Source organism: Thalia democratica, chromosome 3 (assembly GCF_965202585.1).
Source record: "Thalia democratica chromosome 3, ktThaDemo2.hap1.1, whole genome shotgun sequence".
Lineage (NCBI taxonomy): Eukaryota > Metazoa > Chordata > Thaliacea > Salpida > Salpidae > Thalia > Thalia democratica.
In genome coordinates this window covers 10,300,159-10,326,514 of record NC_139167.1, presented here as the reverse complement: position 1 = coordinate 10,326,514, position 26,356 = coordinate 10,300,159, and the positions used below count along the sequence as shown (strand labels likewise).

At 22.5% G+C, this 26,356-nt stretch overlaps 1 protein-coding gene across 1 annotated transcript in view; it reads right to left on the bottom strand.

Moving 5' to 3' along the window:
* The window catches only part of LOC145832083 (uncharacterized), a 192,157-nt gene that overhangs the window by 145,155 nt on the left and 20,646 nt on the right, over positions 1-26,356 (bottom strand). Inside the window, exon 2 of the mRNA XM_082939443.1 lies at positions 22,605-22,785. Coding sequence (XP_082795569.1) covers positions 22,605-22,785 — 181 coding nt within the window. The remainder of the gene's footprint in view (positions 1-22,604; positions 22,786-26,356) is intronic.

Genomic DNA, 26,356 nt, shown 5'->3' with positions numbered 1-26,356 from the left:
AGTAATTAAATATTGCCACATTTTTCAGCTGAAAATTTTGTTGTGTACACTAACTGGAATTCCTAATTAAATATATTTGTAAATACAAGAAAATATTTGTAGGTAAAACTAAACGAAGTCACAAATAGACTTTTTAATAAATATATGGTTTTAATTTTTTGTCTTTACAAATTTTATCTAAATTAGATAAGTTAAGTATTTTTTATATTTCGCCAGTCAATTGAAACAAAATGTCGGTTATTGTTTTCTAACATTGATAAAAAATAGTTTTGTAGTTTGTAAAAGGTTTTTTTTTCATTTAGCCTTGGGTCTGTAACTTAAATACATTGTTTTAGTATAGACATAAAATACATTTAATTTTTTTTTTGGAGTATTATACTTGATTAACTTTGAAGAATTTTTTTTAGCAATACAACTTTACTACTCAAAATAAAAAGGTTGTTGATATAAACTGTTAAAAGGTAAGAAATTACAATTAAAATAATAATAGTCTTGATTGAGAGTTGGTCACTGAAGTTATAAAATTTGAAATAAAAAATCTCTTAACTACGTCAAAAATTTATTCGCACAAAATGTTATTTCGATAAAGTTTTGAATAAATTTTAGTAAAAACAAATGTGTTTTTTCTCAATTAGAAGTATTTTCAGCCACTAACACGTGGCTGTCATTAACTATATACATTAAAGTAAACGTATGTACTATAAACTATTGATATGTTGCCGTTTCTGAAATTTCTTTTACTTTTTGTGAAAACAGTACAGATATAGATCATTTGTAACATTTATAAATTGTTTTTTATAATTAGAACATCTTTGTCTATAAATCAAACATAATATGAGAAAATACTCATTGAAAAAGAGGCTTACTTTAAAGACCAAAGCATGTCTAGGTTTTTAAAGTATGATTGCACATGTTTTGCTTGTTAAATGTCGTTGTATTATAATAGAAGTTTTTCATAATTCAATCTTAGAAACAAATGTAATTGACTACTCAAATAAGTAAAGTGTATATTCAGATATTTATCATATAGAACTCAAGTAAAAAATAAACAGCATGTCTACTAGTATAATTTCTGATTAAAAACTTTTACATTTAATGATAAAAGTTTTTTTTTCAGGAGAAGCATAAGCTAAAGAAAGCAATTTCAAAGAAAATTGAATGTTGAAATTATTGAAAGTAATTGATACACTTTAACCATAATTTATAACATTTTGTGTTTACTAATATAATTTTTTTTCAAAGTTCTCTACAAAAATAACTAAATCAGTTTCAAAAAAACTTCCACAAAAAAAAGCTTGTATAATTTTGTAAAAGTAACCAAATCAAGTATATTTTATCAATTTGTACTTTAATGTTGTATTTTAATTATTTACTTAATGTTTTTATAGTTTTTTTCTTTTAAATGCAAAAGCTTACTAGTTACATGATTTTTACATATTGAAAAACTTTTTCACTGTGATATTACAACCTTTTTTGATCATAAAAATAAAATGTTTAATAAATTTAATTACAATAAAAAGGAACAGCTAAAAATAGTATTAATTGTTAAAATTAAAGAAAAAACTTAAACTTTTGTCTTTTTGTTATCAAACTCTAATTACCATAAATAAGGGATCGGAAGACTTTTTTAAGTCGTAGCCAATTTTTTCAGCAAAGAATGCTCGAGTGCTGCGCGAAAATAAAAAAATTAACATATAATCAATTTGATTATTTAGCTATTAAAACACCAAATTGGTACCATAGGGATATAAAGTGTTTTAATTGAAAAATAAAGAATCTTAGCAATGTAATAACTTATTAATATTGTTTAATATATGTCCTCTCTAGTTTTTCATTAACCACAAATCGATGTAAAGGTCATTTAAAATTAAGTTAAAGAAATAACAACAAACCTATTGTTTATCAAAAAATGTACACTTTGTTAAAATATTTAATTTATTTATATTTAAAATTTATTTATTTTTTGAGAATTTTTGATTACTTTTTGATACTTTGTTTATATATTCCTTAATCATCATAAATTCTAATCTAAAAATGTAAGTACAAAACTGTCAAACGTTGATTGACTACGACTGCAACATACTTTTGTGCTAATGTTAATGTTTACAGTATAGAACTATTTAGAAATTTTTGTAAAATGACACTTAATGGACATTATATTTACACAAACTAATTAGCAATTTTGTGGTTGAGTTCATGAGTTGTATATCTTAGTTGAATACAACATGACGTCATTAATTTAGTTTTTTTTTTTGATGAAACTTTAATGTAAAAGACATTATAAAAGTTATTAAAAATTAGTGATTTACCGGACTCACTATCCGGGTCCGGATCCGGCCGGATCTTGATATGACAAAAAAGTCATGATCCGGTTCCGCCCGGATTCTAATTTAAAAACAAAGTCCGGATCCGGGTCTAGCCGGATTCTAATTTGATAAAAAGTTCGGATCCGGGTCCGGCCGGATCCTAACAGAGATCTGGCCGATTCGGATCTAGTTAGTAAAAAAGAGCATACAGAAAAGTATTTTTTCAAAAACATACCCTGTGTAAATAGAAAAAGTCATTTTCGTCAGAATATACGTTTGAAAATTAAACACCTACCGTGATTGGATCATTTTGTACACGTGACTAATTTACATTTATTAACTTTTAAACTATGAAATAAAAATTTCAGTAATGCAACTCTTTACCTATGTTGTAAAGTTAAAAACTTTACTTCCATTTTGTCAACCTTATGGCTAGCTCTTCTACTGATTATTAGATTAAAGTAATTTTAGACTCAGGCTAGTTTATACTCACTCAAGTTAGTTTTTTTTTTTTCAATTAAACAGTGGCAACCCTGCTAGTTTAAAAAGGTTTTGGGAAATTTTGAAAATCTAAGGCTGCCTCAGGCTAGTTTAGTTGTTTATAAAAACTCAGGCTAGTTTTAAGATTTTATGAAAAACTCAGTCTAGTTTTCTTTTAGATTTCGAATAAATTTGAGATGATCGAGTTTTCAATATTATGTAATTTTGTAGTTAATTTTCTTTAAGAACTTGATTTTTATTGATTTTTAGATTGGTAAGGCTATAGGACGGTCCACCTTAGTTTTTACAAGTTGATCTTGTTTGATAGATTTTAATCTTAGCTACTAGATACTTACAAAATATGTACATTCTCACTATCTCATTACTAAAAATAAAGTTTTTTAATTTTTTCTTAAATAACTTAGAATTTTTTAGTAGTAGCATAATGGTATCCCTCTGTATAAAAAAAAAAAAAGTAAAAAAAAAAAAAACAAGACTTTATCAATTTGTTCTAAAACGACTGAACTAATTTTACATAAACAAATTACAACGTAAACAAATAAAGTTGTTTAGTTTATTTGTCTAATTAAAGACTTGTTTGTAACAAAAAGCTTAAAATTGAATAAAATAAAAAGAGATTATGAAATAAAAAATCAATATATAAACAATTCTGAGCAACTAAATCAAAAAATTTCTGGATTATCTTTAGGAAACTAAAAACGTATAGCATCTCATTATATTTTCAAGAACAAACATTAAAATTATTCAGTTATTAAAGCGACTTTTTTCATTGTTTTTAATTTACTTTCCCATTAAATTGTATCTTTCTTAAATAAAAAAATAGTCTGTAAAACTTCAAAATTTTTAACTTTAAAATTTAAAACCACAATACGTGACTTAGAATTAACGCAAGAGTAAATTCTGATGAAACTTTAATTTATATACTAAAAATCAATATAAATATTGTTGGTTAAGTTTGTTTGCGTCATAGAGATTCTTATTTTACTGCTGAATTTGTTTTTAATGAAAACTTAAAAAATATTTAAGTTTATTATAGTAAAAATAAACAAGTATTTCAACGAAAATTTTAATTGTAATCTGCTTTTAAAAGTTTTATTGATTTTTTGATAAAAATCCAAACAAAATAATTTAACAGTTTAAAAATCGAATTATTTTTTAAACGTTACTTTTCAGTAAAACCTAACTACATTTAATAAAACTCGTTTTAAATCACTATAATAAACGTAATATGGAAGAGTGTATAAAAAAACATATTAGGATATACATCTTCTTAGACAAATATTTTTAATATTTATTTTAAACAACTGTATACAACTCTTAGATTTATAGAAGTGAGGTCATGTTTTGTTTTTCCTAACAATTTTAACTTATATTTAAATTATAAGATGTAACCTGGTATGCTCAACTGTATTTTTGTTTGGAATATTTCAAACTAGAATGTGGCGGTATACTTATCTAATTAGTCTACTTTTTTTTTTTATTTTGTGTATTGTTGTTTATTATTCAATGTATGTTCTTCAATAACAATAACAGCAATTATTTATCATTCCTTGTTTGTCCAAGTATAATATATAAAGGCTTTAAATATATTTTTTTATTAGTTATGTTATTGTTTACTTATGGTAAACAGTTTAGTATTTTGACTGTTATATTACTATATGTAGGTTATATAATATCCAAACTTCTATAAAATAAGATCTTTTATATCATTTTCTCACATTTGTTCAGTATTAGTATAAGAGATTTATAAAATATATTTACAAAACTTTTGATAATTTTTGTTTGACTAATTGTCTAATATGTAATTTCATATTGTTTCTTTATTTAAACACAATACTGTTACTTTAAAATTTGTTGTGCTGCCAAATAAAAATACGTACAAAAATAGTGTTTGATTTTTTTCTGTATTTTATTTTATTAAACTTGTTTGCTAAGAAAATGAATAACTTTATTAAGTTAATAAAATTGAAACAAAGTCTAAAACACTAATAATAGAACAAATAAGAGTCTAAAACTAAAGCCAATTTCTAATATCATTAGACCAGCACAACTTTAGTTTAGATTTTTTAAAAACATTTTGTATAAATGTTTAGACAATTACAATTTTTAACTAACTAGCAATTGTAGCAAATTTGATAACTTATTGAGTCTCAAGATTCTAGAACCGCTTTTTGATAATAAATGATTAATTAAAAACTATTCTTTGTGTTTGTTAAAATAGATATTCTACCTTAGTTTTTCTAATTATAGTTTTATTGACATATCGTGTAATGTAAAACAAACAAAATTTAGTAGATGCTAATAATTGAGTTGTAACAAAAAGTTATTAAATGGTTGCTAAAATGCTTTCTAAATAGGAATAATTTGAACCGAACAATCGTTTTAAACTTCATTTACATCAAAAAGCTATCTACAAAACTAATAACTTCATTTTAAGTTTTATTGTATGATTAAAAACGTACGGTATTGCACTACATGACACATTAATGTAAATATATATAAAAATTTTCAATAAACTATTTAGTGATTTTAATTTTTATTTTATTATCCTTAGTTATTTCTTTGAGACATACTAATTAGTTTTAAAAACTATTACACTGTGATTTTGTAATGTACAAGACTACTGTTCAAAGACTAAAACAATTTATTAAATACAGTTGTATTGTTTATATTATCAATAAAAGTTTAAGTTTGTAAAAAAAATACAACATTGATCAGACTGTAGCGAAGATTGCTTAATTGCTATATATTGAGCAAAATATAAAGCAAGTAAACACCGTTTTATATAAATAACTTATAACTATGTTTTTGACAAAAAACTTGCTCGTTTGTTCATATTTGTTTGTTTTATGTATAATATTACATTTATAAACAAAGTTTATTTATTAGATTTATATTAAAATGTAGTATTAATTTATATCACATTTTGTAACAATAACGTTTAGGTTATTAACTTTCGCTAATCATAGTAAAACTTTAAAATTTATATATTCAGTTTAAAAGGAATTTTTGAATAACTCAAGTTCTAAATTTTTACCAAAAAATTAAAATAGATCCTTTTTAGTTATAAATATAGCTATTTTATATAGCTTATAAATTTTAAAGATGTTAAACTTGAAATATTGCAAGTTACTCACTTACATTATACAATAAAAGTATATTTACCGTTATGAAATAAAACCATATTAAATCATTAACAGTTTAACAAGTCTTAAAAAGTTTTATAAACTAATAAGAAAAGGATTGAATATATAGTATTAAGTTTTACTGAAATGTATTGTACACACAGCATAAACTTTGATTATGAAGAATAGTGTTAGTTTAATTTTAAGTATTTACTTAACTTTGTTAATAAAATACTTTTAAATTTTTTTTATTTTTATGTTTTTTTACTTTGTGTTTCTTTAAAAAAGTCATTTACTACTTTTAAAATTTTAGTTTAAAAGTTGCTTAATATTGAAGGCTTCCTTTCTACTTTACATAATAAAAATTGAAATATAAGTTTAAACAATAAACCATTATTTCAAAGATACACAGTAATCAAATTTTATATCAAAATATAATTCGTCATTAACTCTTCAGTTGTTTAAGTAATTTAAAAAAGGGTTCAAATTTAGCTTATATAGTCAAAGGGTATTCAGTAAGGTAATAATAATGAGTAAAGGATAATTATAAAAAAGTAATTAGTTTTATTAACAATGAAACTAAAAATTAAAAAAAAAAGTAACTTTTAAAACTATTTGAGAAAACAAAAAAAAACATAATCAAACTCATGTAAAAGTTAAGTTTGAAGTCAAAAGAATACTGAAAAGATAAAAGTCAACATACTTTTTTTCGTGAATTTTGGTTGTTTTAGTAACAAAAAGTTTGTTTAAAGTTAAAGTATGTTTTTTTTTTAGAATTTTGTAGTTCTACTACTATTTCAATATCCTAGTGACATCATTTAGTTTTGAATTGAATTTATAACACAAAAATATATCTGCACATACATAAAAAAATGTAGACAGTTTATTATTTGAAATCTAAAAACAACTACAAGTTGCTATTAAGTCAATATGAAATTGCAAAAAATACTTTAAATTTAAGGTTCTAATGTTAACACTTTACGAATAGATAAAAAAACATTTACTACGAAATATTTTTACTGTTTTTGGTTTCGATATTTTATGTTGTAAACGTGTATTAAACTTTAAATTATGAAAGAGAAAAGCTAAAAAAAAGTTATATTAAATAAATTTATAAAATAATTCAAACATTTTGCATTACTAAGCTCAACACTGCTAAAAAAAGTCAAAGTTACATAAAAAAATATAAAAAAATATTTTGTCATAATACTAGTAATTAATTTTAATTTATCAATAAGCATTATTGTTCATAAATTTCAGTCTGTTTTAAAACATTAGAATTAAAATATTTAACCATAAGTTTGAATCAAAATATTTCAATACCTAAAAAACTTATTAAACCAAATTAAATCTCAAAAACAATAAAACATTAAAATTATTAATTAGTAAATGAAAAACTTGAGGCAAACTAAAATGCATACATTATCAGAACCAAAGATACTTAAGCATAGGTAAATTATTTTAAATAGCTGGAATCAAAAATAAACAATTTATAGTAACAAAATATTTTGACCTAAAAAACGAGCTTGCTTAATAACGATTTTATTTAAAAAAAGAGTTTTTTCCTGGTTTTGAAATTTTAAGAAAAATTGGTCGCTTTACTAGTTGTTTTAAAAAGTCAACTAAAGTTAGATTTTTAATTTTATATAGAAATGTTGACTGAAGATATAAAAACTAAAACAAAAGTCTCCTAGTTACGTCAAAAAGTATTCGCACAAAATATTGTATACGATAAAATCATAAATGAAATGTTATAGTTATAAATATGGTGTTTTCAATCAGAAGTATTTTTGGCCACTAACATGTGGTTATAAATAATTTTATACATTAAAGTAAATCTGAGTACTATAATAAATCAATTGCTGCATGCTATTCAACCGGAAAAAATAAAAGTTGAATTTGTATTTTAAGCCGTTTTGCGTTTAAGGAGATACTGATGCAAGTTTGATACAGAAAAAAAAAGAAGAAAATAAAGAGAAATCCCGTGATTACTGATGCAAGTTTGCATTTCCTTATTACATCCATATATAAGTTCTCTTCAGTTCGAGCAGATACTCATTTTATACTACCTTGCTTCTGGTAACATTTGTTTTGTTTGTTGTAAAATTATTTTTCAAACTATGTTAATATTTGTATGCAAACCTTTTTTTAAATTCATAGTAGTTGAATGTAATTTTAAACATTCTTAAATATTCTTTTCTGAAAATCAAAAAAGTTTTAAGTTTTTAACAATATTCAAAGTAATTTCTAACGCATAATGTTTTTTATATTGTACATAGCTTATTATACTTGTTACAGTTTGCAATTGTTCTTTAATACAATATGTTCATTCATGTCATGCCTAGTTTCATATAGACTAAAACTAAGTATTATTAATATTGGTTATAATATTATCCTAAAATTATACATTATCCTAACTATTATGTTAGTTAGGATAATGTACTACAATTTTTTTAAGTAAAGTAATCTCCTTTTTATGTAGGTTATAAAATGGAAATATTTATGTTTAACAAACAAATGTTAATTTAATTTACTACAACTTTTATAGCTTTAGTAAAACTTTTTTAGAATATTTTAAACGGAAAATAGATAACATTTAATTTAGTTACATTCAAAAAATAATTGTACTTGAAGTAAGTAATATCTTGTGAGAATATATACATGAAGTCACTAAGTATTTTAATAGTTTGATAATTTAAATAGTTTTTAAAAGTTTCATTCTCTATAAAAATTTTTTAAATGGAAAACTGTAAGTATTTTTATTTTTCAAGTCTATTTTTAATGTCTTTGTCGTTTGAAATTACAAGTACTTTTAACGCTTTTTTTGCACATTCTTTTTTTGATACATGAAACTCATCATAGAGTAAATAGTATTGTGCGAACAAATTTTTCTGCTATTACAATAAAAAGTTAATAAATAAACGAAAATAACAAAATTCAAATAATATACAAAAATATGAGTTTAATTTGAAACCTATTTTAAATATTATATCATCAGATCAATATAAAAACATTCTGATAAAAAGCATAAAACTCAGTTTAATTAAAATTTTAAAACTTTACTGCTTTGATATTTTTTAAAGGTTTTTATGTTTATTTATTTATTTTGAAATAGTGTTATAATATTAAAAAAATAGCTTAAAGTAAAGTATTTATTTTTGTCAAAAATTCTTTTTAAATATATAAAACACCAAATGACTTACAATATAAAAAAAAAAACCTTTAAGACTTCTTATTAATGGAACTTAAAACTCACGTTAAGGAAACAACTCTTATTTTCATCAAAACAATTATATAATTTAATTATTTTGTAAACTAAAATACTATTTGTTTATTAGTTTTTATTATAACCACTCATGTGTAAAACTAATTTACAAAAACATTACAAGTTCATTCATTATGATGCGACCAATTATTAAATAAATACCGTTTAGAGAACAATTCTGATTTAAGTATATTATGTGTCACTATATATCTACAATAAAATAATAATCGTTGCTTAATTTAGTTTCGTTTTTTGACTTTTTTAATATGTTTGTTGAAACTTCTCAAAAATCTTGAGCTAACTTTATTTATCATATTTATTTACTCCATAAAGATATCTGCATTTGTTTACAAAAAAATTGTTATATTACTTCAAAAACTAAAAATGTAAATAATATTTTAGGTGTTAGCGTAATAATTTACAATGTCTATAAATATTGTTTTATAAAACGACATTTTGTGATGTTTAAATTTAAAGTTTGTAACGTTTTAGTTTAACAAAGAAGCTTTAACTTTTATTATGACAGTTATTTAAACTAGATTTTACCCTACTCGGTTTTTCGTGACACTACCAACTTTAATGTTTACTGAGTGAAAAATATAACTTTTATCATCAGCGTTTAATTTTATTTTACTTTCTTTAAATAATTTTTTTTTATAAAAGCATGGTTTAAAGTTATTAAATCTAAATAGTATAAAATTTTTATTACAGTTTTTTTTGTTTATGTAATATTTTAGCGCAAAGAAGACAAAGATCGATGTCCAACGAATCTACTCAAAAACAACTATAAAAGTGCATAAACATTTTTATTCTATCTTCTAGCTATATAGCATTAAAATATTCAGCTTGCTACATATACATTTTGATGTTATAGAAAAGAATTCAAATTTTGTAAAAAAAAATTAAACTTATACTAATTTAGTATTGGTAAAGCGAATAAACAACTAAAATTAAATTATGAAGTTTAAATTATTGTATATAACTTAAAAATTACTTTAATTGTAATAAAATTCTGTTTCATTACACTAATCTACTTCAAAGTGATTAAAAAAAAGTTACTTTTTTATTAATTTAGTTTCAAACGCAATTATATATTAATTAATAGTTTAAAAAAAGTTTCTATTAGTAAATTAGTTATATTATTTTTTATATTATTATTAATAATTTGTAAGAAAACAAATTTACGAACTCGAAATTGTAAATAAGTTAATATTTTATTTTGATTTTCATGTTTGATCAATGTTCAAAAGTTTTTACAGCTTATTAGCTGCATGCATTACTTTAAAATATGCTAGTTTGGTACTTGTCTAGTATTTTTTAATAATTAAAATTTTAGATATCAACTGAAATCTTTACTATTTTTACTCTTATTTTCCAAATTCGATTATAACTTAACTTGTTTATGATATTTTTTTAATTAATAACTCTTTATAAATAAATGCTAACTTCAATACATTGTTTTTCATAAATAAAAAAAATATGAATTTATAAATATGAAATTTTATTGAATAAATAAAATATTAAAAGCATCATGATCAAATATAGCTTAAAATAAAATTTAATATGTTTTCAATGTAAAAAAGCTTAATTCTAAGCCACATTTATATGGCATGGATAATGTTTAGTTTTTAAAAGTTTAACAACACACCACTTTTTAATAGACAAAAATAAATTTACTAAATTTTGTAATAAACTGTTTATGTTGTTATACTTTTTTGTTATGACCAATACCTAGTTTGTTCTAAACAAAACTCGATGTATAAATGGTTTTAAAATAATTTTTCATTTTTTAGACTTGATTTAAATGTTTTATCCATCGATTTTGTTTTTTCTTTTGTTAATTTATTTTGTAAGGCTTTGAATGGTATATTGGTTTTCACCTACTTACCAAAAATACATAATTTAAAGTTATTAGTACAAAACTAGGAAACTTTAAGTGAAAACATAATTTTGTGCTAATACTAATTGTAGTTGTATACACTTTTCTGATAAGTTTTTGTAAAAACAACTGCTATGAGCCACTAATGCAGGGGTCGGCAAACTGTGGCCCGCGGGCCAATTGCGGCCCGCGAAGGGTAAATCTGCGGCCCGCGAGCATGTTATTTTTTTAAATGGAATGCGGCCCGCGAAAGAAAATTTTGGGGCCCGCGAGCATGTAAATGTGGCCCGCTGAGAAAAATTATATTTCTAGTTAAATTTTTCGGTAATTCGACTTAATTTGATTAGTTTGATTTTAAGTCTCTCTATAACATTATAAAATAATTTCAACAAATTACTGCTTTAGTTTAAAAATGTGAAAAAGACAGATTAGGGTTCTAACAGGATATGTTACTCAGTTTTATAATTAATTCTTTTTTACAGCAGTAAGTAATTATCTAAAAAAAGAGTGTCAAGAGTGCTTGGATTTAATAAGTTGGTTATATAATACCTATTTATTAAATAAACTAAATGAAAATATTTTCCATTTTGTACAAAAGTAATGCACAGTAATTAACTAAAGTGTTATATCTTTATAGCTTAGATATTCTTTTTTAATATTTTTTATACCTCAGTTTCTTTTATAATTTTTTTGTTTGTAAATGTTATAATAATGTTATATTATAACATTTAAAATAACATAGTAATAAGAAATAAGGTTCATTTGATTTTTGTTTTGACACATTTTAATTTTTATAAGTTTTCTATGCACACCAACTTTAAAAAATGCTCATACTTTAAACCACTTTTTGTTTAATACTTTAGTTAGTTTAAGTTTAGTTTATGCATACTTTTCTAACATTTTTATTTATACATGTCATATCTAAATTTGTACAGACACATTTAAAACAATATATATGACATAAGTTAATATAATTTTTGTTAGGTATACGTTTTCATTATTCAAACATTGTTTTTTTCAAGCTAAGTTGATTTTTATGCTTTGCAAATCAATACACACAATTGCTGTTTTTGGAGCTACCTATTTAATATAAACTAGATATAGGGATTGTAAATTTATAAAGTTTGTACATTTTTAATTAAAATAGTTCAAATTCAAGCAAATAAACAACTAAACATTGCCTCACATCACTATTTGAAGACTTCAAATCTCAGGCCAACTAAGCCATTAATTAAGTTTTTGGCTAGAATTGCTTTTTGTATACAAAAATATTTAGAATGTTTTTGTTGACTCAGGCTGGCTTTTTTGCTTGAAAGAGTGGCAAATTAAACTTATGATGTATGTTTTGCTCAATTCACAGTGTTAGTTTGAGTTTTAATATATGTTAAATTTTAAGTCTTGCAGCTGATATAATTCAAAATATTATTTATAACATTGTGTACATTAAAGAATGAACAATCAGTGTTGCCAAAAAAGTTGAATACCGGAAAAGCTTTGAATTTGTGAATTTACGGTTAAAAATTCTAGAAAAAAACTTAAATTTGAGAATTTTTGAAAAAACCTGGAATTTCAAACAATTTTTACATTAAAAGTAATGAAATTTCGATTTGACTCAAAAAAAATTACCAAATAAATGTTTTTTTATTAAAAAACATATTATAGTAGCTAAACAGTATTTTTTGATGTTGATAAATGTTATAAGACATTTTTTTAAACTTTAATTAAACTTTATACCAAAAAAAAAAAAGGAATTGTACTTCCAAAAACTCCGTATTGGTACATTGCACCTTTACTTGAAAAATTTCACCGATTGTTGTGCTTCGCGTTGGAACTAAACCAAGATATTCTACTAAAATGTCAAAGTTAGTAAAAACATCTCCAATAAAAATTCTCAGATGAGCAATAGTTTTTCTATCAGTGCTCTCATGTTAACAGTTTGATTAAAGTCCTAATTGGATTTATGCGACTTTATAACCTTAATGCATTTCCTAAACACGACTTCATGTTGTCATTGAAGAAATAAACAAAAGTTTTTCATTACCGCCAACATCAATTCTTTATAAAAGTTATCAATTATAAACGATATCTTGTTTTAGGTAATAGATTTTGCTACTTTATTACTTGCCTTAACAATTTTTTCTGATTATTCTGTAGTTACTGAAGATAATAATGTGCTTAGTCGAAGATGACTTTGGTGATTTTTTTTATTGTTTCTCGCAATAACTCCTAACTAACGCTTTTTTATTCTTGTAGCTCGTCTTATATTTTACAATTAATGTTTTTAAATACAATATTCTTATTGCAAATAAAGAATTGCTAACATGATTAATAAAAAAAAAATTCTACTTTGCTAATGACTCAATAAAATGTTATACTTTTGTAAAACTTGTTTAAGAAACTTAATTGTCCATTCCAGCTGACTTATATATTTTTGGCATGTAATTTATTTACTGTTAATAATCTTTGTTATTTCTTTATGTAGTGAACTATATATTAACTGGGTTGCTACACAAACAGGCTATTTTAAAAGCTCAGGTGTGTGTGAAGCTTTTATTTCAAACACTTTAAAGAAATCTTCCAATTCTCAGAATAGTTTTTATAACTGTTGTGTAGTTTACTAATTGCATTTTTTTGTGTTTTTTACACTTTGTGTACTTTTTGATAATGATGATATTTTAACTAGGTATTTAAGCTTGATTAACAACTATTTATTAGCTTTTTAAAATTTTAATACATTGAAGCTGGTTTGATGCATCTCAGACATTTTTGCTTTTTTAGTGGAAACCATGTAAAAGTCTAATTACTAATAAAATATTTAATTATTAATGTATTTGAGAATAAATTATGTTAAATCATTTGTTTTAGCTTTCTGAATACAAACAGGTATTAATTTTATTATGTTAACTAATTACTAAATTTCTAAATGAGTGTAAATTATTTAACTCGCAAAAACTTTTTTCGAAGTAAATATTCTTAGAAATATGAAAAAGTGTTGATAATGTAACAAATGTATAAAAGTAACCCATAAATTGTCTTACAAGTTAGGTTTTTATAGAGATATATTGTAAGTAAAATTAAAAAAGTATTAAGTTTAACTTATTAAGTGCTTATGAAAGTACATACTTTATTAACAATATTAGTACATATTTATTAAAGTATATTAGTCAATGTGAATCATAATCAATATTAATTTAAATAGGCTTACTATGTATAGCTAAAAGTCATTTAAAATAATAAGGTGAATAAAAATAAAAATTTTCTCTAGTGTGACTAAAACTAAAACCATAAGATTATTGGAATGTCACTAAAACTAAAACTGCGGCCCGCGAAGACTTTGGAAACTTGAAATTTGGCCCGCGACCACCAACTGCCTGCCGACCCCTGCACTAATGTATGGTAAAATTAGCACTATAGTTGATAAACGAATACGAAGGACGATTATTTTTGTTTAATTTTTTTTTAAAATTGCAAAGTTTTTATATAAATGCAACATGACGTCTTTAAGTAGACTGTAGAGTAAACATTTTTTGATGTAATTTAACTATAAAATACATTTAAACAATGTTGACAGAACAAGACTTTTATCAAGGTTTTAGTACTTTTTTATCAAATTACTTTTGAAGTTTATAATCTTGTTTATAAGTATATTTATAATTGCTTTTTTTTATTTAAATTTCTAGCAGTGAAATCAGAAAAATCTTTCAACTAATTGATAGCAAACTTTTTTAAACTTGTCAATAGGCTATTAAATTAAATTTATACTTTATTTATAAATTTAATTAAATAAGTTAGTACTCCAATACAATTTGTTGTATTAAAATTTTATAGTTTTACTGTTTCATCATTTATATACTTTTATTTATTTAGTTTTTAATTCAGAAATACAAATATATGCATGGTAATTTTATTGTTTAATTTTCTAGCAGGTTGGTATAAAACAGTTAACTTATTGTCAACGTAAAGTTAGACAAAATTTATGTATATGTTAATTTTGTAAACATGTTAGATTTTTTTGATATTGCAATCATTATCAGCCTTATGGCTTTAATACTATTGTGTACTTCCCTTACTTAAATTTTTGGATTAGTTTTTTAAAAATTGTAAGCTTAATTTAAATAATTATTATAAAAATGTTATAACGTAAGCATTTGATTTTAATTTGTAAACTACGTATATATACCTTAGAAACTATTTAGTATTTATTATGTTAGTACAGAAATTTAAATTAAGATTAAGTTTAATAATTATAATTCGAAATGAAATAAATTATCGACGAAGACTTAACCTTCTAATATAAACATATAAAAAGTTAATTTATTACAGTTATTTTTAGCATATTGAAAACTATTGAATAGAAATGGTAAGCAAAGTTAGTTCAAGTTTGGTAATATAATATTTGTAAAACATAAATTTTTATTTCGCATTAAAAAAATTGTTTTAAAACATGCTGAATTTTCAACAATTATACTTAATTTTAAATTCACTTTAAAAATTTAACTACTGCTATACTATTTATGTAAGGAAAATCGTCATTTTATTTTCTCTAATAATCTGTAATTTATATTCAATATTAAAAACTAGTTGTTTCAATATTTCAATGAAGCAAGTTTTCTCAAGTATTTTAGGCTACAACTATGTGGCTAATATTAATTCAAAATAAGTTTTAAAATACATGAGTTTTATACAAACTTTATTTATCACGCAAGTCTTTTTCTTTTTAAAGTTTATTATAAATAGTTACTTGAAACAAACAAGTAACAATCTATTTGTATTCTTCTTATTAACTTAACAGTAAATTAATTTTGTTCATAGCAAAAAGGTTTAAAGAAAAATTTTTGTATACTACTACTTAGCGTTCATTATTTAAATACTTTATTTTAAACTTACAGCTGTGGTTTTATACTTATTATTCTAAACACTTTTAATAAATAACTTAAAATGATTTACTTTGTGCTTTTGTATTTTAGACTAAAAAAGTGCGGCTTTTGAATTGAATTAATTTAAATAAAGGTTTTAAAACATGCTGTTACTTATCAAAAAAATAATTTTGATTTAGTATGTTACAATTTTTTTAAATGATTTAAACATTAAAATCATACACTTTTATATAATGATATTCAGTTAAGTGCTAATACTTTTTTATTAGTCACATTTTGTAACGCAAAATTTTTTTAAAGTTTCCTGCTCAGCCTCTTATGTATAAATAAATGAAAATAAATAAAAAATTGTCGGATAAGTTTAATTGCGTCATTGTGATCTTTTTTTTATATTGCAATGTTTAAGTAAAAACTTTATTATATTTATTCAAGAAAATGACAAGGATTGTTTTAATGGGAGTTTTATGGTTTTCTGCACTAAGTTAACTATTAATTTTCATTAGAAAAAAAAAAGGTTTATTATTATAGTTCATTTCACAAATTAAAACTTAAAATCTTTCTAATTGTCTTCTTTAAGTAAAACTTTATTAAATTTAACTAGGTTCGTTTCAATCAACCATAATGAAATAAATATGGGTATGCATAAAAATTAAGTCTCAGAACATAAATTATTTTTTCCAATTTTTAGATAGACTTAATATTTGTTTTATATATTTTTATATTATTATAAATGTGATGTCACATGTTGTTTTCAAAAACGTTTAATATATACTTTAAAATATATTTTGATTTGTGTAACTATACAGTATTTGTTTTTTGTTAAGAAAATATTTAGCTATAATGTGATATTACATAAACCTACTATCCATCGTTAAAGCACTTAAAAGATAATAAAATTATCTTTTGTTTGAATTTAAAACTAATTCTTTTAATCTCATAGTTAAATATTTTTTAGAAGGTCGCAAAACCAAAGTTAAGCAAAATGTTCATAATTACATTTTTTGTCAACTAAGTTTATTCTTAAACTTATTCTTCAAAAAAGTACATTAAATTTTATAATCGAGCAAACTTCTATAAAAAAAACACTATATCTATTTTAAATAATTTCGAAAACAGTAATCATTAGTAAATGGAAAAATAAATTAACATAATTTAATATAAGTTTTAAAGTTGAGAAAATGCCTATCACTAAATAATAAAACTTTTTTATTTACTGTTTATTGTGTAACCACAATTAAATATTAAGTCATAATTTAATTAAAGCACAATGTTGTAGATATAATGTATAAAATTAGTAATATTTCTACAAGGAGGTGTTTATACTTAAATTTTCCTAAACAACATGATTTAATTAAATTGACTTTTAAATGAACTATATTTTTTCTGTTAGTAATGACATGACTTAGATTTACCCGGAAAACTTTTTAAATTAAATACAAAATTTAGAAAATTTACAAAGTTTTGTGTCTAAGCTTGAGCTTGAATTATAAACAAAAAAACGTGGCAATATAAATTTTTCAGAATATAAAATAAATTTGTTTCGTTTTTATTAAGTTTAGTTAAAAAAAATTTAGGACTTAAATTGTAAACGAGTACATATATGTTAATAATTGTTATGTCTTGTTTCTACTTAGTTGTAAGTTACTAGAATATACCCTAAATAATTTATTATTGTGAAATCTATTTAAACACTACAGTTATTTAGTTTTTAGTTACAATAATCAATTATAGGTTACCTTGTTTACGTAAAGTCGATAAGTTATAAACATTGATTTCATTAATAACATATCATAAAAAATAATTATAAATTATTGCCACATATGTGGGCTTAAAATATTTATATATGATGCTCTAGTTGGAATCCTGCTATCCCAATTAAACATATTTACAAATAAAAATGATAAATTTGCAGGTTAATTAAAATGACGTTATTAAGAGACTTTTTGATAAATATGATATTCAATTTTTTAAGCTTTGACAGCTGGTTTTTGAAGTTAGTTTATTGCAGCTAAAACAGAGTTTTTTATGTCGCTAGTTAATTTAAAAAATATTGGTAGTTGTTTACTAAGGTTGTCAAAAAACAGTATTGTAGTTGGTAAAAACTACTTTTTTTTAGCCGTTGGTTTGTATTTTCTTTATATTTTGATTTTAAACATAAAAACTTCTTTGTGATTTCTGTATTATGCCATTTTACTTTCTAAATTCATTTAAACTTCTTAACTTTTAACACTTTTTATTAATTTAAACCCTCAGCAAGGCTAACAAATTTTAATATATTACTTTTAATCAAACTGTAGAAACTAAAACAACATGTTTTATGCATTATATATTGTTTCGAAAATTTCCTCTATTCTAAAACTTGCGGCTCGCAAGGTAAATTTATGATATAAACATGCTTCTTAAAAATGCAAACAAAAGTAAAAAATTTAAACATTGTATGAGCTTATCAGTGATGATCTTTTATTGCTTATTATACCAGATTTTTAACTTATTATACTGTTTGTTATTGATTATTAGAAATTTTCAGAAAAACTGCGGCTTGCAAAGACTTTCTTCTACTAAATGTAACCCGAGAGCAACTTTTTTTGTTAATAATAGTGGCGATTTTTAAAAATCTCTCTACTCCTTGTTTATACTACACTAATGCTAGTTTTAATTATTTCAATTATTTTAAAAACTATTAAATAATAAACGATTCAAATAAAATAAATAATTTAAACGTACGTTTTCTCATGAATATCATTACCAAAACATAACTTATACAAAGTATTTAACAAACAATTTTTTAACAATGGTTGATACAATAGATTTATTTATTTTGGAGATATTCTTTATAAAAATAACTCTACTAATTATATTTATTATGTTTCAATAGAAAACAAGTTACATATAAACCACATTTATCTTGTAGAAATAATTTATCTTAATGTGACCAACAACTTTCAAATTTACTTTTATTTATGCATAAAAATTAAATTAAAGTTTATCACTTTAAGAATATAATGGCAACAATATTTTTTAACATATGATTTACATTTTGATATGATTTATTTACTTCATTTTACTCTTATTAAATATTAAATTACTTTACTTCACCTTATTTTAGATATAATTTAATTTAATTTTGGTAACTTTCTTTTTTCTATGCATAATTACCAAAATAAAGTAGAAAAAAGTATTTTAGGTGCAAGTCAAATGTTGAGTATATGAGCATTTCCAAACATAAAGCTTTAGTTTTTAGCTTTTGTTTTTAAACTCAGTATAAAAATCAGTATAAAATACTTAAAATTAATTTACTCTTTTTTATACTTTTAAAATTTTTTAGATTTAGAAATACCAATTTGAAATTAGAATACAACATTAAAGCATAAACACAAAGTTATTATAAAATATAAAGTTTCAAAAAACATGACCAAATAATTGTTTTTTAAATGATATTATATAGTTAAAACTACCATAAAAATTAATTAAAAGTAAATTGTATTTTTACTGTTATAAACTAGTATAAGCACTTAGATTTACACCTGAATACTTTTTAGTTCTCTTAAATATAGAATTAAGAAAATTGAAAATGTTCCGTGTCTGCGTTGGAAATTGAATTTTAACACAAAATGTTGCAGTATTAATATTTTAACATATAAAACCGTCTAATAATATAGTTATTTAGTTTAATTCTTGTTATTTTATTAAGACTTTAGGTTAAAACTAAGTAAACTACGTATATTTTAACTTTCAAATCGTATTTTAACATGCTTGTAAAAATAATAAATTTATTTTAAATTAATTGTTACTAAGAAAAACTGTTTAAACTGTACAGTTATTTTGTTTTCTGTAACAATATTATTAATATAAGTTATGTTGTTAGTGTGAAAAACGTAATTAAATTAAATTTGTAATTATAAACAACAACAACAAAACTATTGCTTCTACTGTGGGCTAAAAATTTCAGTCTATACATATAATTAATTATAAAAATTCAAAATGAAAATATTTAGAAAAGCAAATAATACATTTGTAGGTAAAGCTAAGTGACGTAAATAAAAAAATATTTAAGATACATGATGTTCAAGTGTTTGGTGTTTACAATTAATGTGATCTTAGTGAAAATTAAATAAAGTTTAATAAAACTGCAAGTTACTTTAGAAAAACATATGTGACTTTTCTATTATTATAGTAAAAACTAGTTTTGTGGTTTTTAATATAATATTATTTGTTTTTTGCTTTAGCTGATGGTTTTTAATTTGAATTAGTTGTTTTAGTTTAAACATAAATAGTTTTCTTGTATCTCTACAATCATGTCATTTTCCTCTTTAAATTTTTCTTAAATTTCTTAACAGAATCATTTATAAACACTTATCTTGGTCAGTTGCTTTAGTGCATGGTACTTAATCCCGCTTGTTAAAATCATAATAGCAGTTCTTCGCAAATATGCGTACTTAGTCGTGACATTGCCAAAACCGATTATGGGTTTTTGGATGCTGTTGTTGATGATTATATGATGAAGTTTATTATTTACAATCAAATAAAATTCAATAACGGTATTTTATAAGTAACTCATGCTTAAACGAATATAATGTTAAAAAACTTACTATTGCTTTATTTACAAAACTGACTAATATGTTGTTTTTGTGTTTATAAACTTTTATTTTTTATTTTTTAGTTTTATAAGCTTAGCAGTCAATATAGATTAGTTTAGAATATTTAATCTGTCTGTATTTTGTTTTAATTTTAAAATTATACATTAAGTTACACAAGATAAACAATTACAACAAAAACTAAATATATTTCGAGCAATTCATCAGTAGAGTACAAAGCTAACAAGTAACAAGATTTTACAAATTCACATAGTAACCAAGTAATCAAGTAATCATAAAGTAATCAAGAGATTTATAAAAGACAAAAACAAAGAGTAACAACTAAAATCAAATAAGTTCATTTACGCTACAATTGAACTACAGTAAAATTAAACATAAGTAAAATGAAAACAATCTTTATAAAAAGTTGAGAAAATAAAGAAACAGTATAGTCAAAATCTTTTGATACATAAAACAAGTTTTCTTAACAAAATACAAATTGCTTTTAATTGAAAAATTTCGAAAACATTACTACAAGTATTAATAATTTTAAATCTATTTATATTAGAAATGTTTACACAAGTTGAATTATCAACTAAATGTTCTGCAGTAGATGAACGTTTAGATGCGTAGATAACCTTGACCGAGATATCATCTTATCTATCTGATAAGCAAAAATTCTCTACATTTTTTGTACATGCTCTTTTACTCTTTTCGTTAGATGTCTTGTCGTTAATCCAATATAGCTTGCTGTACAACAGCAGCTGTATTTGTAGATTACCATATTCTTATTTAAGTTTGATACTGAATACTTACGTAATGTTGTTAATAGTGGCTTAAAAGTGAAAATAATTCTGGGGTATGTTGCATAATAAGTATTTCTTATTAATTCTATAATTTACTTTTCTAATATCTCTAAGCTTTTATAGATGTTTAGAACTTTTTAAGTAACTACATATTCTTCCGGTCCTATTGTCTTTATTATATCTAAATTTTTAATATTTAAATGAATTTCCTCTTAAATTACTCTTGTTGTAAACTGTTTTTGTTATGCAACTGATTGAAAATTAAACTAAGTTTTAATAGATTTACCTTCCTTTTTAAAAAACATTTTGATTGAAATTTAAATAACATTTTGTAAATGGTTTCTCTCTGTACACCGAATCTAAAGATCTATTTCTTTCCGTATAACTTGTGCGCTAAAAGTGCAAGTTCATCATTGTTTTCTTTTTCTATTGTAAACTTATAGAATCATTAACTTTATTCAAAATATTAAAAGTTTCATGCATAATTTTCTCGCTTCTAACTAAAACAAATCAGTCATCAACATACCTATGGTTTTGTTAAGATTTAGTTTCAGTTTGTTATTGCAGATTTAAATTAATTTGATTAAATTTAATTAAATCAGTTTGTTAGCTTAGAGATTTATTCTATTAGAAAAAGAACAAAATACTAGTCTATATGTAGAGAATTTAAATAGACTATTTAAAAGGAATGAAAACAATAAAAATATAAGATTAAAACATAATTATAAAGAACACGAAATGAAATTATTTTATACTATTTATTGACACCTTTACTTCTACAATAGTTTAACACATTGACCACAAAGGCATATTATTGTTTATTTAAAATAGCACTAGCTAAAAACGAATATATAAAAAATTATTATGATTTAAAAGTATTACTGATAAATAATTTCTAAACAAGTTCAATTTTGTCTTACACAAAACTAAACAAAAAATAAAGGGATTACTACTTTGAAAAAATTCTTTAGTTTTGTTTACATAAAAGTTTTAAAAACCAAGTTAATATATCTATTTAAACTTAGCCAATATAAACCATATACAAGCTCACAAAATAAAATATAAAACCGCAATTTATAATACTTTAAATATGTTACAAACTTTTATACAATATACTCATTATTATATAAGTTTTAAGTCATAATATTCCAGTTTTCTTTCTCATTGTTTATGAATTCTTGGATGTCTGTTTCTAATTGATCTAGCAGAAAATCTTTGATGACAAACATCACATCCTAAAGGTCTATCCCCAGTATGAATTCTTTTATGACCGTTTAAATTTGATTTTTGTGAAAACTTCTTCTTGCAAATTTTACATTCGTAAGGCTTTTCTTTAGTATGAGTAAACATATGCTGTTTTACATGACTTTTAAGAACAAACTTCTTCTGACAAACTTCACATTGAAAATCTTTCCTACCACTATGTATCAACATGTGGGTATTCAAACTTGACTTTACAGTAAAACGTTTATCACATTGTTAACATTTGAAAGGTTATTATCAGTGTGAACTATAGCATGTTGTTTTAAAATACTTCTTTACATTACATCTAAACATTTTTTACAAACATGACGTTCATAGATCTTCAAACCAGAATGAGTAAGCTGATGTCTTTTCAAATTACCTTTTTGTGTAAAACTTATCACAAACATCACAACTGTAAGGTTTTACACCAGTATGAATTTTTTTATGTCTAACCAATGCTGACTTTAATAAAAAGTATTTCCCACAAGTTACACAAACATGTCTTATATGACTACCTTGTAAATTCATTGTAAAACAAATGCTTAATATTCATAATCCTCGTAAAATAAGTAGAAAAATTTGAATGCTACAAAGACAACTTAAACTATATAAACTATGACAAAGTTAATACTCAAAGTATACTTTTCTAAATTTTAAGTGAGTAGTTTAAATATATTAAATACAAGTATATAAAAATATAAAAACTTTAACAAACGTTTTCAGATAAAAATCAGTGGCAAACTATTTTTTTTTTAATGACGTTCCAATTTTTTTATTTTTAAATATTTATATAGCTTGTTTGTTTTGTGAGTGTTCATGATATAGATAGCTATACAACTTTTAATTGCTAGTGAACAGTTTATGTATAAAAAACATAAAGTGATAAAAAGATTTAAAAAGAAATTTAAAGCCATAATTTATTTATTTCATTTTATTTGTGCATAAAGATTAAATAAAGATTAGTAAAAATCTTAGTCTTTATGTTGTGAAAAGTAAAAAGAAGTTAATAAAAACTTGAAAAGTTTAAAACGTGCTTTTGCTTTAACAAAACTTAAATAATTGTTTTTACTAACTGAAGTTTATTTATAGGTATAATATAAAAATTATGTGAGAGAAATCATAAAGAGTTTTTTGTTTCATTAAACATACAAATAATATAAAACTTTAGCTGTTTATATCCTATAAAAATAATGTTAAGTTTGTAAGTATTTTTTTCTGACGTATCTATAAAAATTACTTAATACCGTTATTTATCAAAAGTTAAGGTTTTGCTATAACGTTTTGGGCGACTCAGGTTAAACTTATATGCAAAACAAATGTTCGAACCACTCTAATTGTTTTAAACACTCATGATATATAAACTTCTACCATTTATAAGATTTAATTAAAGTTTTTTAAACATGTTATTTGTTTATCAAGCTAAGAAAATTATTATTAATTTTTTGTACAATTGCGACTTTATAAAATGGCCACCATCCAACCATGAAAATATTTAAAAAGTTTTAAGTAAAAAAAAAACTATTTTTATTACCTTCTAAAGTAAGTTTAAAGAATTAGTTGAATTATAAGAAAACGTAAATATGTTATAACAAAATTGTCAGCTTAACAACATAACTAGTGTTGTACATTAAACGACAAAAATTGTTCAAAAAGTTTGGTCTAAAGATTTGGTGCACGCAAAAATCATTTCGGTCATTTAGTCATACACATATGAAAATTAAGGTTAGTGTCCTATCAGTGACTATCTAATTAAAAAAAATAAATAGGTACAAACAAAAGATTTAAAAATATATTTGTAGGTAGTGAAGAGAATATTTAACATAAAATAGTGGACTACAGTAGAAGATTAAATATTTTCTTGATTTAAAAAATTAATACTTAAAATCTTAAGAACTTCTGTTTTTTTAAATAATAAAGATATTTTAGTTTTTGAATTTTTTACAAGTATTCACGACAACTATTTCAGTCAACATGAATTAACCTTTATTATTAGTTAAATTAATTAATTAGTATTTAGTAATTGTGTTTTATTAGTATACAAAATAATGCTCAATAATTTCAAAATGAAGACAAAAAAACAGGTGAAACTTTGTAATTATTATTACGTTTTTAATACAAAATTTTTATTTAATCATATGCGGGGCAATATTACCTGACGTCATTAGAAGCTCTAATAAAATTAAAAAACAAAAAACTTATAATTATAAAAAAGTTGTAATACTATGAGATTATATCAAGGCTATTAGTAAAAAATAAAATATAACGGCTTTTTTTTTGTTAGTAAATTCTATACTTAGTATTCTTATTTATTGTAGCCATTTTACTTATTTATTTCAGCTTTTAATTGAACTGATTAAAATTAATTATGAGTTTATCTATCGCTTTAAAAGCTTTTTTACAGTATTTAAAAAAAATGTTAGCCACAAAATTGTTGTGGTATTTTGGTAATAAAGTATTATATTCTTGCAAAATTACATTTTAAATATTGATAATTAACAAAAAAAATGTTACGGATTAAAACGCTTTGACGATATATAAGTTTTAAATTTAGTGTGCTTTAGATAAACTTAAATAAAATTTTTATTATGTGGAAGTTTTTTAAAGAGTATTAAAATAACACGGTTCTCAACAACGCATTATTAATTTTATTTTCATGTTTAGGATAAATGAAAAAAATCGAGTTAGATCAAAAAGTTAATTACATAATTTTACAAAGACTCTTTATATGACTTACCACAATTTATGTAAAATATTTTTTGATTTAATAAAAAAGTTTAAGTAATAGACAAAAATTATTAGAAACAAAAATATAATTGTTATAAGTATGTACAAAAAACATAAAAAAGTAGAGCAAATGTTTTTTTAAACAACAGAGTTTAGTTAATTCGATAAGATAATTTGTAAATAAGTTATATTTGTTATGTTTAATCTATCAACGATTAGTGAAGTAATTTAGATTTACCAAGAAAACGTTTTAAATCTCTTAAATATATTAATGAAAAATCTTAAAAATTTCTGTTGTTAGGGGAAAATTGAATTTTAACCACAAAAATGTGGAAATAAAACATTTGACTTAGCATATAAAAAAGTTTTGAAGTTGTTTACTTTAATTCAAGCTTTATAAATAAGACTATTAGTGTAACTAAGTATATTGGTTTTAAACTACAGTTTTAAACTTAACACTAACTTTCTATAAAATTTTAAATAAATATGGTTTTGGTAAACTAAATCAATATAAAAACATCTATAAACATATGTTATTTACTTTTATTTTTTTAGATTTAAGCTTATTAAAACTAATTATAATATAGCTATCATTTAAGAAGTTTTTAATAGTTTTGAAATAAAAAAAAGTTAGCCACAAAATTGTTGTGGTAAAAATATTGCGAAAACGTAATAGGCACATTAACGCATAATTATACTTATATATTATTAAATTACGAATTAGTTACTAGGGTTTAAAAGCTATGACGACATAAAAGTATTTAAATCTGGTGTGCTTTACATAAACTTAAATAAAATCTTTTTTTTATGAAATTTTTTTTATGAGTTTGAAAAATCACTTTATTCTAACATTTAAAATAAAATATTAAAATGTTACTCACATGATTTTACAAAGACATTTTACATATCTTAAAACAATTAATGTAGAAAATTTTTTAACTGAAACTAAAATTCAATTGAATTTCTAACTAGCAGACAAAATTTGTAAGAAACACAAATACTATTTTTATAAGCCAAAAAGCATGATTAAAAGTAAAGAAAATGTTTTTAAACA